The sequence below is a fragment of the Podarcis vaucheri genome (genome assembly GCF_965113315.1).
Source record: "Podarcis vaucheri genome assembly, chromosome: 1".
NCBI classification, from domain to species: domain Eukaryota; kingdom Metazoa; phylum Chordata; class Lepidosauria; order Squamata; family Lacertidae; genus Podarcis; species Podarcis vaucheri.
This window is the reverse complement of record NC_138759.1, coordinates 18,021,048-18,036,667: the sequence shown is the minus strand read 5'-3', so window position 1 is coordinate 18,036,667 and position 15,620 is coordinate 18,021,048. Positions and strand designations below refer to the sequence as shown.

The following is a 15,620-nucleotide window of genomic DNA, read 5'->3' as shown; positions in this document are numbered from 1 at the left end:
AAGCCGAGCAAACAAACAAAAACACAGAACGAAGGACGTCGGTGAAGGGGGTACCGGGGTGGGGGCTCCGGACCGTTCGACGCCGGGTCGAGTTTCCTGGGGGAACCGTTTCAGCGGGAGGCACCTGCCCACGCTGCGAAGCCGAGCGGCAAGCCGCGCGGAGGGAGGCTGCGTGAGGGCGGTGTTGCCGTGAAAGGGGCCCCCCCCGTGCATGGAAACAGGTCCGGGTCCCTTCTTGGCAGACGTTGGCTGCAGGCAGTACAGGCGGAGCTGCTTCGCGTGGCACTCGGGGCGCTTTGAAGCGGGGGAAAGGAGGTTTTTTATGCAAAGTACGTGCTCAAAGCGCCCCTGTTTCACAACTCTTGTTACTGTAGCTAAGCTTAATATAGTTGTAGAAAGCCTTGCTATAGGACTACCTTGTAATACAGGCGCACAGTCCCCCCCCCCAAGTGTATGTATGTTTATTTGTGTTTTGGGGGGTCTACTGGCAAACACAGGTTTTGATATAGATCTAACAATTCTGTTACTTTTATACATTCCGGGGTCGGGTAGGGGAAAGGTATTTGCATGCCATACTCAAGTTTTCCTCCTTCATGGTGTTGGCATATTGATAACAGAATTATCTACAGTCGCTAGGTAACAGAAAAACGTGTGCTTTGAAAGCTAAACTTTTCCACAACATTTTAGAGAATGTGCCAGTTCCGCAGAAGTGGTTTTTTGACCCTTGGATGCTGCTGTTTTGCAGTGTTTTTTTTTTTAAAAAAGTGTCCCTGGCTTCCAACAGATACATATTTCTTGTCATAATTCAGTTTCATTCAGTGTTTATGTATGGAATTGTTAAGAGCTGCCCTTGAAAGGTTCAGCTGTAAAAAATAATAACGTGCTGCAGCAAGGTGCTGGGCTAATTTTAGCAGCACCACATTCTTCAGTCACTTATCTGTTCATAATTGATACATTATTAATGATAAAAAACAAATGATCACACATAGTCTTGAGTCCACTGCCAATTCATTGAGCAAAGAGTCAATTAAATGCATCTGTTTTATTTATTTTTTTATTTATCCATCTGTTGGTCCTTACACTTGCTTTTTCAGAAAACCAAATATGATACAGGTTTGCTGCTGAGACAAGCCATTTGAACACTAAAGCTAGCTGGCTCTCTGATTCAGTACTTTCTCATTAAATGTTTGCAGTTTTTTTTTTGAGTAAAAATATTCAAATTACTGGAATTGTCTTGGGATGGCCATGGTATACCAGGTTATTTTCAGGCTGTTAATGTAAACTGGAATGTGTTAACTTAATTGAATATTTAATTATGAACATAGTAATGGTTACTCTGTGGAGGGTCACAAACTACCCTGGTGTAATGTTTGTAAGTATGAAAGTATGCTATGTTTCTTTGACAGAAAAATGAGTTCTTTAAAGTGAATTTCCTTAAATTTGTAGATTTTCATCGCAGAAGCTTTTCACTGTTTATGAAGATCTAAAGGGAAAATTTAGAGGATTCTGTTGCAGCCGACTTGATGAATCCCTCACTTGTTGCTTACGAAGATTCAGACTCTGAGACAGAGGATGGGAAATCTGAAGATGCTACTGCCAGTGGAATAAATGTTACAAATTCTGCTATGACTGCTGCTCAGCCTTGTGATGGGACAGTCAAAATTTCTGATAGCACATTCCAACCTGTGGAATACATTGACAGTTCCAGGAGTAACATGTTTCATGAAGATACTCTTCTCCGGCACCTAAAACCTAATAAAAACTATATGGCAACCACACTTCTTAAGAAAATACAGCCTGATACACCTAGACTATTTTCTGCAAATGAGAGTTGCTCTCAGAAGAGGCCCTGTGATTACAGCGAAGATACTATACAAGGGCTGAGACCATATATCCCTAAAAGACTGCGGCAGGAAAAAAATCCACTTCTTTGTGAAGCTGAAGACAGTGGCCAGAGCACAAGTTGTGCAGCCAAACCTGATACAGCAGGAGAACAGATGCCCTTTAATACTTCCCAATATATTATGCCATACATAGGTTCTAAGTATGGGATAACTGAAATTCCCAGGAACCTGGTATTTCAGATGTCTGATCACAGCGGTCCAGTTAATGTGGTCCAGTGGTGCCCTGTGCAGAAGTGGAGCCACATGTTGCTCTCTGCATCTATGGATAAAACTGTCAAGGTAATATGTTGCAGAGTGAATGTGTTTGTGTCTTTTTGATGGAAAATTAGCATTTATTCCCCATAGGAAAAGAGGTGGGAATCTAATCAATTTCAAAAGTCTCTGGTGTGCCCCCGTGAGCCTTTTTTTCTGTGGAACTGGCAGATTCATGTTGAACTGTGTAGGCACCTGTCTGTTATGCAGTGCAGTCTGCATTTACTCTGACAGAGGTTATGTGCTGATGGAAATTATGGACTTCTGTACTGTCTGTGAAATTGGATTTCTGCAAGTTGAGAGGGTGGGAAAAAGTGCAGACTCTGCTGAACTCTGACACTAGTTCTAGTAAGTCAGAGAGAAGCTGTAGATGGAGCTGGCGCATTGTTCCTTTAAAAAACTATAGAGGATTCCTCTCCCCCCCACCTTCTTAGTTGTGGGGAAATGGGAGCAGCAGAATTCTCAGTGCTCTTGCAGGAGACCAAGGAGATCTATATTTAGATTCAAAGGAATCTAAATATAGCACCTGTGATGCTGCTGATGTCAGCAGGCGCAACATGGCATACTAGAGTCCCTCCTTGCCCTCTGATCTGGCCTCTGGTTGGCTATATGAGGGCGCCTTTAAATACTTATTTCCCCAGGTATGGTAGTGGCTAATTGGCAGGTGGTAATGGTAGACAGGAACACCCACACAAGAGGAGCCAGCTTGTGTGTGTAGTAGACAGTGCCCCATTGCTTGCAAAAAATAAAAAAATAAATCAAAAGCTATCATTTGCTCTTTGAGACAGGGGGAATCCAGGTGCATGTGTTTCTAAGTGCCACCTGCAAGGAAAGAGTAGGTTGAAGAGGCAAGGCTTTCTATGTCCCTGTCCTGGTTCTCCCAAGTAAATTGGAGCCACTTGCTGTAATTGCACTGTTTGCTGCTAGGAAAGGACTGAGGAATGAAAAAATGAAGGATAACCTCAGCTCTCCCAATAACATTTTGATATGTGCTGCAGGGAAACAAAAGGAGAAATGAAGGGAGTCCTATAAGGAGAAATCAACAGGTGATAATTTTAGGAATTTTCCATTACGGACTTTCCGTGTAATCGGTTTTGTGGCTTAAAATTACCTTGTCTGGCAACCTGGTGCAGGAGAGGGCATAAGCTGAAATAGCTAAGACTGCAATATATATATTTTAGGCAAGTGGAGTAGAGCCAGTGATGGGATCTTGAGGCTTCCCTGGAGTTTAGGTTTATCACTACTGATTAATACAAGAAAAAGAGCACAGGCATAGGATATGATTTTACATAAAGAGCCTGCTGTATTAAGCCAAAGACCCCTAATCAAACATTCAGTACTCACAGATAACAACCAGATGCCCACAGGCAGGACATGAGTGCAATATTACATTCCCCACTTATGACTCTTAGCAGTTGGTATTCATAGACATACTATCTCTGATGCTGCCCGTAATGTACTGTACGGCTATCAAGGCAAGTAGCTGTTGATAACCTGATTCCATGTATTTGTCTAGTCCTCCTTTTAAGCCTCGCAAGTTGGTGGCCATTACTACATCTTGTGATAGCAAATTCGATGATTTAACTATGCACTATGTGAAGAAGAACTACTTTTTGCCTGTTCTGAATTTGAATTTGTAGGGACATGATTCCCAAGCGCTGCAGCTGTCATGCCTACTGTCAGACATCCAGCCCAGTAATGTCTGCTCTGATTTGGCAGCAACTCTCCAAGGTCTTAAGTTGAGATCTTTTTCATACGGTTCATCTGTTCCATCCCTGATATCTGAGATCCTTTAATTAGAAATGTCCTGGTTTAGTCCTTAACATGCTGCATGCAGACCATCCTGAGAGGCTATCCTGAATTGCTCCCCATAACTCTTCCCTTTCCACAGATCTTACTGTACAAAGTTGGCTAGAACAGTTGTTGTTCATTGCCCCCACCTGCAGCCAACCTTCCATTTGCTATTTTAGTGGCTTTTTCCAGACTCCATATCCTTGCACTGTACCCATAGAAGTAAGCATAGGCAGCTGTAACAACCCCTCCAACCACTTTTGTGTTGAAACAACTGAGCCTCAAATCCTAGAACAAAACGAATTATTAAAGAAGAAGTGGTGAGCTCCCCTGTGTCATACAAAATTTCTAATTTGCCTCTGACTTCCTGAGACTTATTCCGAGACTTATAATTTTCCTAAAAACTCCTTTCTTTGAATGGATACAACTGACTACTCATGTCAGCCTTATAATTAAAGTGCTTAGATGTTTCTTAGGTTTGCTGTAATGACGCTTGCTTTGCATTGTAAGGTTTTAGCGGAAAGCTTATGTGGTGTCCTCCTGCTGCTAATTCTAGTTCTTTACATCAGCGGGTGAATAATCTGTGTTTTGCTGTCCTTAATGCCTCATTTCTAGCTTTTGCAAAAGTACTTAGGTTGTCACAAAGGGATATATGTACGCACCACTTTTTCTTTGACTGACGTGAGACTTTGCTTTCTTGCACGGCTTTTCAATTAACTAGAGGAGATAACAGTGAGACTAGAAACCATGAACACCATCTACTTGGTATAAACACAGAAGCATTTATTTTATTGTATGGCTTGAGTCCAGGCTACCTGAAGGACTATGCCGTGTGGTTTAGTGGTTAAGAGCAGTGGACTAGTAATCTGGTGAACCGGGTTCGATTCCCCGCTCCTCCACATGCAGCTGCTGGGTGACCTTGGGCTAGTCACACTTCTCTGAAGTCTCTCAGCCTCACTCACCTCACAGAGTGTTTGTTGTGGGGGAGGAAGGGAAAGGAGATTGTTAGCCGCTTTGAGACTCCTTAGGGTAGTGATAAAGCAGGATATCAAATTCTCTTCTTCTCTTATCTATGAGCCTGCCTGGGCTTTGAGATCTTCTGGGGAGACCTTTCTCTTGGCCCTACCACCTCACAAGCACATTTGGTCAGGATGCAAGATAGGGAGTTCTTGGTGGCTGCTGCCAGATTGTGGAACTCATTCTAGTATGAGGCTAAGCTGGCCTCCTCTCGGCTATACTTTTTGTCAGTAGGTAAATACTTTTTTGTTCCAACTAATTGGCTGTTGTGTCAGGGTCTACTGAGGGCGGATGCTCTACTTTGTGTGTGTGTAAAGCCATCCGGTCCAGTCGTGACCGACTCTGGGGTTGTGGCGCTCATCTTGCTCTATAGGCCGAGGGAGCCGGCGTTTGTCTGCAGACAGCTTCCGGGTCATGTGGCCAGCATGACTAAGCCACTTCTGGTGAACCAGAGCAGCGCACGGAAATGCTGTTTACCTTCCCGCCAGAGGGTACCTATTTATCTACTTGCACTTGACATGCTTTCGAACTGCTAGGTTAGCAGGAGCTGGGACCGAGCAACGGGAGCTCACCCCGTCGCGGGGATTTGAAACGCCGACCTTCTGATCGGCAAGTCCTAGGCTCTGTGGTTTAACCCACAGCGCCACCCGCATCCCCTCCTTGTGTGTGTATGCGCTTATAAATGTTTAAATTCATTTGCTGAGTTTTTATGCCACTCTTCTGAGTTATGGTCCCCTGAGTTGGCTCCCATCAGTGACAGAGAGAGACAGGTTCTGCAGTCGGGCTTGCAAGCTAAACAGACAAGGCATGCTGGGGAAGAAGTATGGTTGTCTATGGCCAATGGTAATCGTATTAAGGTTCTGGAGCCCATTCAGGTGATTTGTACCTTTAAAAGCTGGTGGTCTGTTGGCAATATAGGTTTGATTTGGCAAAGTTATTCACCGTGGTCTCTACAGTTCCTTCATAGCAGTTAGCCAGCATTGTCCAGCCCCTCTCTGAAATCGGAAGTGCAAAGTCAGCGGCAGCAAAGTCATTCTCATTGTATCAAGGGTGTGGCCACTTCTTGCATCACAGCCTATGGGCTACAAACATCCTAATCACAATTGCCCCAAAGTGCAATTTCTAGACAAGAAAGAGGTTAATAATTTGTGAAATGTACCAGGCAATGATTTGCAGCGACACTGTTTCATTTCAAAGCTGCACTAAAGTGCTCTCTTGAACTGGTCCTCAGCCTCCTCTTTTAAAATGCAGATTGGTAAGTTCAGATATATAGAACATTCATTTTATTTTAGTGTGTTCCAAGGAGAGGCCGGCACTCACAATTAATCTCCTGCTGAGGAGGCAGAGAATGGGAATTATTGGCTAAAACGAATAAGCTCAAGTGGCAACCAGTGTTTATGGTATTGTAGAGTTTAAAAAATCAGTAGTCAGTAGAGCTCTGAGTCCTATTGTATGCTAAACAGTCCTTGAAAGCTATTTCATTGTTTGGAGGAATAATCACACATATTTTTCTTTTTAGCTATTAGTTCCTGCCCTCTTCAGAGTTCTTTTCAGGCCAGTAGAGGGCACAGTTAGATTAAAGATGAACACTGCAAGGGTGGGATACCAACTGCAGTTAACTTCTCTGTTTGGTCATTCATTGCAGAAAGGATGCTTTGCAATACAGATAGTAGCAAACAGCTTAAGGCAGAGTTTATAATTACCTCTAACCTCTTCTGGGGGCGGGGATGGTGCTCCCAATGTTAAACCTGCTCCCGATATTTAACTGTGCTTCATTTTACTTATTTATATTTAGAAAAGCATTTATAGATTGCCCCTCATACAGAAACCAGAGTACTGTACATCAAGATCCACAGAAAGCACGCAGAAGAATCATAAAAACGACTGGCTAATCTAAATAGTTTAAACAGCTGAATAGGCCTTAAAAATCCCTCAATAAGTATCTGCGATATTAGTGTACTGCTGAATTCCTCCCAAGGAGCAAGGATGCATGCCTTATCTCTGCTGGGAGAGTATTCCACAGCATGGGACCAGTGACACTAAGTGCCCAACCTCTAGTTAAAGCTAGTTGGGCTTCTGATACCCAGGGAACAATGAGCAGTGCTCTTCCAGAGGATCTCAGTGATTGAGCTGGAATAGAAGGGCCCAGGTGGTCCTTGCGTTGTCTGGGACCCAAGTTGCTCAGGGCCTTGTATATTAATGCAAGAACCTTGAACCTGATGCTGTCACCCATCTGCCTTCATCAGCAGTCTGGGTGCTGCATTCTGCACTGGTTGGAGCTTCCAGGTCAGGTCCATGGGCACCTCCACATAGCAAACATTGCAGTAGTCCATCCTTGATATAACTATTGCATGGACCACACTGCCCAAGCTTTCCTGATCCAGATACAGCCATAGCTGGCATACCAGATGGAGTTGGTAGAAGGCATTCCTAGCCACAGAGGTCACTTGCGTATACAGGAGTACCCCCAAAGCTACCTACCTGCTTCTTCAGAGGGAATGCAACTTCTTCCAGAACAGGCAGTTGGCTTGTTTTATGGACACAGGAACCACCTATCCAGAAAGCCTTCATCTTCCTAGAATTCAGTCCTGACTTGTTCACTAACCATAGTTTAAAACCGCTAAGGCTTCCTCCAGTATTGATGCAGATAGTTCCAACCTCTTCCTTGCTGCTGCACCAGAGACAAGACAAGGCTCTCCTCTTCTTGTTCATCTAATGCTAGATCATATTATACCTCCTTGGGAATATGATTGAAGAGTAGTATAAAAATACTTACAATAAACAAACTTAGTGTTTCATCCAAAGCGGGCTGTTACTTTCCTACCACTATGGACAGCACTTTCAATCTGCCTCTTTGCAACATGGCAAAAGAAAATATGCACCCCCATCATTCAGCCCAGACACTGAGGGTCTTCTGCTGGTTCCCTCACTGCAAGAAGCGAAGTTGCAGGGAACCAGGCAGAGGGCCTTCTTGGTAGTGGCTCCCACCCTTTGGAACATGCTCTCTTTAGATGTCAAGGAAATAAAAAACTATCTGACTTTTAGAAGACATCTGAAGGCAGCCCTGTTTAGGGAAGTTTTTAAGGATTGATGTTTTTATTCTATTTGATGACGATGATGATAATGACAATAATAATAATTTATTACTTATACCCCGCTCATCTGGCTGGGTTTCCTCAGCCACTCTGGGCAGCTTCCAACAAGAGATTAAAAATGCATTAAAACATCAGTCATTAAAAACTTCCCTAAACAGGGCTGCCTTCAGATGTCTTCTAAACATCAGATAGTTGTTTATTTCTTTGACATCTGAAGGGAGCATGTTCTGCAGGGTGGGCGCCACCACCGAGAAGGCCCTCTGCCTGGTTCCCTGTAACTTTGCTTCTCGCAGTGAGGGAACCTTGGCACTGGACCTCAGTTGTATGTTATGTTGTAAGCCTCCCAGAGTGGCTGGGGAAACCCAGCCAGATGGGCAGGGTATAAATAAAATAATAATGATTATCATCATCTTCGACTTACATTTTAAATATTTTCATTTCTCTCATTGATGGATTCCAAGGTGGTTGAGAAAATATAAGAGAACCCCATGAAAACAATAAGGCTGTCACACATGACACATTTGCTATCTTTCAGACTAACCTTTCTTTGAAGGGTTATTTTGATGATAAAAGGCCATTTATGCCGCACTAGACTCTTTGGAAGAATGAGATAAAAAAATATAATAAAGAAAATTAAAAACGAAATGAAATAAGACTAAATTTAAAATAAACACTATTGTTACTATTTAATACTACTATCTTTGGCTTTGGCGATTATTTCTTCTGCTGGAGCACCGTTATCTTTTAAAGACATGGAAAAAGAGCATTTCTATATAAGTTTCTGGCTTTCATTTGCATTTTTTGGAAATGGAACCTGGGCTGTCAAGGATTGGAAGGATTGTGTGCGGGGGGGACCACACAGCCTCCTCTGCATGAAATAAATTGACTGAATAACTGTGCTCCAAATGGGAGCTTTTTCCAAGAAGACCTCCCTCCCGTCACCACTCTAAGAAATTAAATTGAGCCTCATGGTGAAAAAGTACGCTCTTTTACTAATCAATTCTATTCCTGCTTTATAGCTCATTCCCTGCATCGCCGCCACATTGTTCCCAATATTTCTTTTTTCATTAAAAAGAGTTGGCCTGACGCTTTTTCAGAGCACATTCCCTTAGAAATCCCTAGGTTTTCTTGTTCTGTCTTAGCCAGTCTGAGGAGAAAGTACATGTGTGATTGAAATCTAGTAGTAAGCCATGATTTATGAATGAGCTACTTACTATAAAACACTTTGCACACCAAAAAAGTGCTAGGAAAGGGATGAATAATGCATGGATAGCTCCAGGGTTGCAGTTCTTTGTTTTACCATCCACTTTCTCCACCAGTAGGTGAGTCTCTTCAGCACCTCGGAGAGTTGACTATGAAGAATCTCTCATCTCTCAAAAGAAGGCATACAACAGTCGGTCCATTTTATGGCGAAGAAAAGAAACACTCTCCATTTTTAAAAATGCTGTGTGCAATCAAATGGTGAAGCATGGCTCAGAAAAGCCTTTGGGGGAAATAATGGGCTTACGAGGATGTGATGGGAGGAACATCACAGAGGAGAAATTGTTTCAAATCTGTGCATAATGAAAAGGACCAGCCTTTGACGCTCTGGGTGAAAACTGAAACGGTACTGCTTTCCAGATTCTTGGAGGGTCTTCTTGCCTACATCTCAGCATCCTGTGGCTTACTGAGCTGCATCAAAACTTTCTACACGCCCCCTTCTTCATTCCTTCCCTATGGCTGCACTTGTCAACCATTCTCTTCTTGGGTCCACAAGCTCACACCTGCTGCTCTTCTAGGGGTTTTTAGGAGGTCTGCATGGACTGCCACACCTATTTCAAACATGTCTTGAGTTCTGGTCAGTGTTTTCTGTCCTTTTCCTGGTCCTTTCTTATCTCTGCCTTTACTAAGCCCCTGTTGCGGGCAAGCAAGAGATGCATGCCCAGTGGGCAGAGGCAAGGAAGGTTTTCTCCCATTGTCTTCTGTAGCAACGCTGTTGGTCCTGACAGAATGCTACCCTTGGGAAACTCCTAGGGTCGTCTAATAGGGTTGTCTAATAGCCTTGCAAGTTCCTTTTAAGTACTCCTCAGCAATGGGCTTTCCTTTCTTTTAGTTATCATTTTCAGAATGAATATTCCGTGCTGTTCTTGCAGTCACAGAGTGCGCAGAGATTTAATGGGGCTTTTAGCAGCAAAGGAAAACTAAGAGGAACAAGACAAATTGGAATGCAGGAGTCAGAGAACCAGAGAAAACTGAATTTTTTTGCAGATTAGTTCTGAACATCTTGGGGAACTATTCCCATGCCTTCCCCCCTGCAAATAGGTACATTTTATCCTAGTTGTGCAACTCTTAAGTGCAATGATTTATAGAATATTATTTATTGTATATATTACAGGGGTGTTTTTTTATATTGTCTGTCAAAAAACAAACCAACAAACCAAGGGTGGTTTACATAAAAATAAACTGCAGAACATAATTTTTAAAGCACAATTATGCAAACTCAAAGCATCCTGAAAATAGAAAAGCTAAAAGATATTAAGGCAAACAGAAACAAACACAGCTAAAACTATGGGTTGCATATCTAGATTCAGAACAGCATCTTACGACAGCCAGAGCTCTCATTCTCTATGCTAACCCCCCCTGCCTTTGTGTTAGAGCATGACTTCATCATGGGTACCCACCTTGCAGAATGTTTCATTGTCTTAATGGCAATCCATCCAAGTGCACATTGGTGAATGATCCCCAAACTCTTTTGACTGGCGTGAATAAGTTCTCATCTCAACTTGAGATTACTTTCAGAAGAGATCCAAATGATCACAGAACAAGAATAAACAAACTCAATTCAATCAAGGATGTGGAACAGAAGAAAAGTGGAAACTGCTTTTTCTTGGATGATTAAATGAAAAGTTGATCATCAGTGTATAAAAACGAAAACCTTGCTATATGAAATGCAATCAGGTTTTAAAATATTGCTCATTCCAGAGGCAAAAATCGAACGTTAGTGTCGTGTAACATCTACTGCCCAGAAGCAGTATCACAAGTACCACTTTTGTGCCAGACAAGGCTATCTTTTGGATGTAATATTTCAAAGCTGAAGTTATCACACACATGCTTTTTTACAACAGAGATATTTTTGTTTGGATGTACCAAACGATAACATGTTTCCAATTCTATGTCTTTCAGCCGCCTTCTGTACAAGATAGTAAACAAGAAGCCAAGATATTGAAATTGGTATTTTAAAAGATCCTGACCTGCTGTAAACGAGGGTTTCATAAGTAAATGCCCATTCAGTCTTTAAAAAACAAACAAAACATCTCTATGGGTTGAATCCAATCTGCCCAATGGGCAGAATTCCAACTACAGTGGTGCCCCGCAAGACGAACGCCTTGCGAGACGAAAAACTCGCAAAACGAAAGGTTTCTTCGTTTTCGAGTTGCCTCGCAAGACGAATTTCCCTATGGGCTTGCTTCGCAAAACGAGGCTTGCCCCACAAGCTCCGGGGACAGCGGGAAGCGCAGCGCGTCTTCTCCGCTGTCCCCGGACCTGGGGCTGCGGGGAGAAGATCGCTTCTCCCCGCCGCCCCTTGCTTCAAAAGAGGTCCGGGGACAGCGGGGAAGACGCGCTGCGCTTCCCGCTGTCCCTGGACCTGGGGCTGCGGGGAGAAGATCGCTTCTCCCCGCAGCCCCTTGCTTCAAAAGAGGGGACAGAGCGGCGCTTCCCCTCTGTCCCCGGATGGTCTCCATAGGAACGCATTGATTGATTTTCAATGCATTCCTATGGGAAACCGTGCTTCGCAAGACGAAAAACTTGCAAGAAGAAAAAACTTGCGGAACGTTGCCTCCCTGAGTGGTGCTCTTCCCTGTCTTCATCTTCTTTCCAGGCTTGAAGGAGGACTGAGGCTGGAGAACATCCCCCACAGGAGGAAAGGGGTTCCTTTCAGCAAATCCCCCCCGTGCATACTTTGGGAACACCTATCCCTTGTCCTGTGCTGATATCCTCCCATTGAGAGTTCCTCACAGCTTTTCATCATTTAGTGCTGCTGGCAATAGCAGAGCAAGTTATTATATGGCAATGACACGGCGCAAATAACAGGGCATAGGAATTTGTCTAACTATCCCCTTCTGCCCCAATACCTAGTACAGTGGTACCTCAGGTTAAGTACATAATTCGTTCTGGAGGTCCGTTCTTAACCTGAAACTGTTCTTAACCTAAGGTACCACTTTAGCTAATGGGGCCTCCCGCTGCCGCCACGCCGCCACCGCACGATTTCTGTTCTCATCCTGAAGCAAAGTTCTTAACCCGAGGTACTATTTCTGGCTTAGCGGAGTCTGTAACCTGAAGCGTCTGTAACCCGAGGTACCACTGTATTTTGAAATATTTTGTCAGCCAAATGTTTGACTTGAAGCAACTGCAATTTGTGTGCTTCCTTTGCTGAACTCTCTTATATAGCAGCTCTGGTACTCAAATCTTCTTGCTTTCCTTTCCCCTCCCTGTCCCCCATTGCTTTTGTTGCATCTCCATCGTACTGTTGGTCATGTTAAGCTGTGAACTGCCTTGAGCACTCTGCCAGAAAGGCAGTATATAAATGTAGTAAACTGGTCCTATTGGGGCAAGAGAGAAGCTGGAGGTGGCAACCACAGGAGATTACATGCCTTGTTCTTATCCAGGTAACTAAGAACGTAAGAATACAAGGAGAGCCTGCTGGATTGGGCCAGTGGCCTACTTAGTCCTGCATCCAGAGGCCAATCAGGAAACCTGCGAGCAGGATCTGAGCACAAGAGCAGCACTCTGCCCTCCTGTGGTTTCCAGCAACTGGTATTCCAACCTAGGATATTGCCAGCCCAATATGGACTGTTGCATACTGTATTTTGCGCCCCATAGGATGCTCCGGCCCATAGGACGCACCTAGTTTTTTTGGGGGAAATAAATAATTTTTAATTTATTCCCCCCCCCCAGGTGCTGGGCTGGAAGAACCAGGTCGGGGAACAGTGGGAAGGCACGCTCTGCCTCCCCGCTGTCCCCCGAGCTTGTGGGGCTGGCGATGGGCAGAGCTGCGCTGGTCCCAGGACTGCAGGCAGCTCTGCGCGGCCACCGGGAGCGGGGCGGAGCTTCGCCCCCGGCTCCCGGTGGCCGCGCAAAGCTGCGCTGATCCCGGGACTGCAGGCAGCTCTGCGCAACCCTCGGAGCCGGTCTCCCGAGGGTTGCGCAGAGCTTCCTGAAGCCTGGAGAGCAAGAGGGGTCGGTGCGCACCGACCCCCCTCGCTCTCCAGGCTTCAGCGAAAGCCTGCATTCGCCCCATAAGACGCAGGCACATTTCCCCTTCATTTTTGGAGGGGAAAAAGTGTGTCTTATGGGGCGAAAAATACGGTAGCTATAATCACCCAGCCAAGTGTCGTTTCTGAAACCAGATGCCTTGGGCTGCAATCATGCTCCCATTGAACTCCTGAGCAGACGCATTTAAGATTGTGTTGCTAAGCTGCTGTTTTATTTGCCTAAAGCTTGTGCATCATCCCACTTGGAGAAGACGTAGCTGAATTTAGATTTACCAAATTGCCCTGTGAGGATACACATGTAGTATTATTTTTCCAGATTTATTTCTCTTGCATAATCTTTGGCAGTAAGTAGATTTCAGGATGCTTAAGATGTTCCTTTGGTGCACATATTTTGTAGGTATTTTCAGAATTGACAGTTAGACGCTTGGGAGGCAATGTTGTGTTGAAAACAATCAGCTGAACAAATTTTTCTCCCCATGGAGGTACCATTGAAATCAATAGGAGTGGTGTAGAAGCAACTCTCGGTCATATTTCTTATGAAGTGTTTTAAACATTTTGTTTCCAGGCATGCTGTTTCCAAGGAAACTGAAAGTAGTCCTTGCAAAGAGTAGTTCTATATTTTTTAGTGTCCCTCGGTGGAACAGATTTTTTTTGTAACAATATTTATCGTAGTACTGGGTATTAATGATATTCCCTTAATTTTTTTCCTTACCAAAAAAAGCTTGTAAGCTTGCATAATATCTAGCACCATCTGATTGTTACCCAGAAGATAAGCGGCCAGTTGAAAGAGGTTCCCACACCCATGTTATACTGTACAGAACATAGATTCAGTCCTTGGCATATCTATGCCTGTCTTATTTGCGCTACGATATTTTAATTAGTTTTGAGACATCATTTCATGGAGGGTGTTCTTGCCAGAAATAGCATGCATAGTGTCAAGTTTCCCAGCGAGGATTCTGGGGCGAAGTCTTAGGTCCCAGTGAGAAAAGATGCTTTGTAACTATGTGCTTAAGCTGTGCTAGGTAAAGGTAAAGGTACCCCTAGTGTCCGACTCTAGGGTTGTGCGCCCATCTCACTTAAGAGGCCGGGGGCCAGCGCTGTCCGGAGACACTTCCGGGTCACGTGGCCAGCGTGACAAAGCTGCTCTGGCGAGCCAGCACCAGCGCAGCACACGGAAACGCCGTTTACCTTCCCGCTAGAAAGCGGTACCTATTTATCTACTTGCACTTAGGGGTGCTTTCGAACTGCTAGGTGGGCAGGAGCTGGGACCGAAAGACGGGAGCTCACCCCGCTGCGGGGATTCGAACTGCCGACCATACGATCGGCAAGTCCTAGGCACTGAGGTTTTACCCACAGCACCCACTGTGCTAGTAGCTTGCTAATGTGCTGTTTGAGAGTTGGGTCTTGCAAGACACTTGTTTGAATGGACAACACGTTTTTTAGTTGTGTGGATCATTGGCAGCTCTGTAACTGTCCAACACAGGTAGCTGTTTTCGGCCTAAGCAAAAAGACCTCCTTCGTGTTATGCTCAAAGGAACAATCCCTTCATTTTGGACTTTTTAAACCATGTCCTGTCTTCTTTCAGCTCTACTTGAGTTTTTGGCACCATAGTCCAATGGGGCCCCCTCTTCTTATGCAAAGCACTGAAAGTTTATTACACAGAAATTTAGAAAGCCTTTGCACTATATATATATATATATATATATATATATATATATATATATATATATATTAATAATAATAATTAATTATTTATACCCCGCCCATCTGGCTGGGTTTCCCCAGCCACTCTGGGCGGCTTCCAAAAGAATATTAAAATACTATAATACATCAAACATTAAAAGCTTCCCGAAACAGGGAAATATATATATATTTCACTGAAAGTTTTACAGTGAATTAAAGCAAAAAGAAAAAAAAAAGAAAAAGGAAGGGGGGGAGAAACAAAAGAAAACAGGATTACAGCAATAACAGAGTAACAGTACATAGCGCTATGTTATATATATGTAAACAAATGAATTATCTCCCTCATGTATACATCAGTTCACGATTCACTATGGTTTCGTTAAATACTTTCCAAATACAGTGGTACCTCGCAAGACGAATGCCTCGCAAGACAAAAAACTCGCTAGACGAAAGGTTTTTCCATTTTCGATTTGCCTCGCAAGACGAATTTCACCTATGGGCTTGCTTCGCAAGACGAAAACGTCTCGCGACTTTGTTTCCTTTGTCTAAAAACAAAGACATGTTTTGTTTATAAAGTTAGTTTATTTTCCCTTCAATTTTTGAACTGCTCTTTACAGTATGTGTGA

At 43.8% G+C, this 15,620-nt stretch overlaps 1 protein-coding gene across 2 annotated transcripts in view; it reads left to right on the top strand.

Moving 5' to 3' along the window:
* The window catches only part of WDR25 (WD repeat domain 25), a 423,366-nt gene continuing 407,746 nt past the window's right edge, over positions 1-15,620 (top strand). For both annotated transcript variants that reach the window (XM_082218380.1, XM_082218381.1), the window contains exons 1-2: positions 1-329; positions 1,447-2,183. In XM_082218380.1, the coding sequence (XP_082074506.1) occupies positions 1,524-2,183 (660 nt within the window). In that variant the 5' untranslated portion in view covers positions 1-329; positions 1,447-1,523. The remainder of the gene's footprint in view (positions 330-1,446; positions 2,184-15,620) is intronic.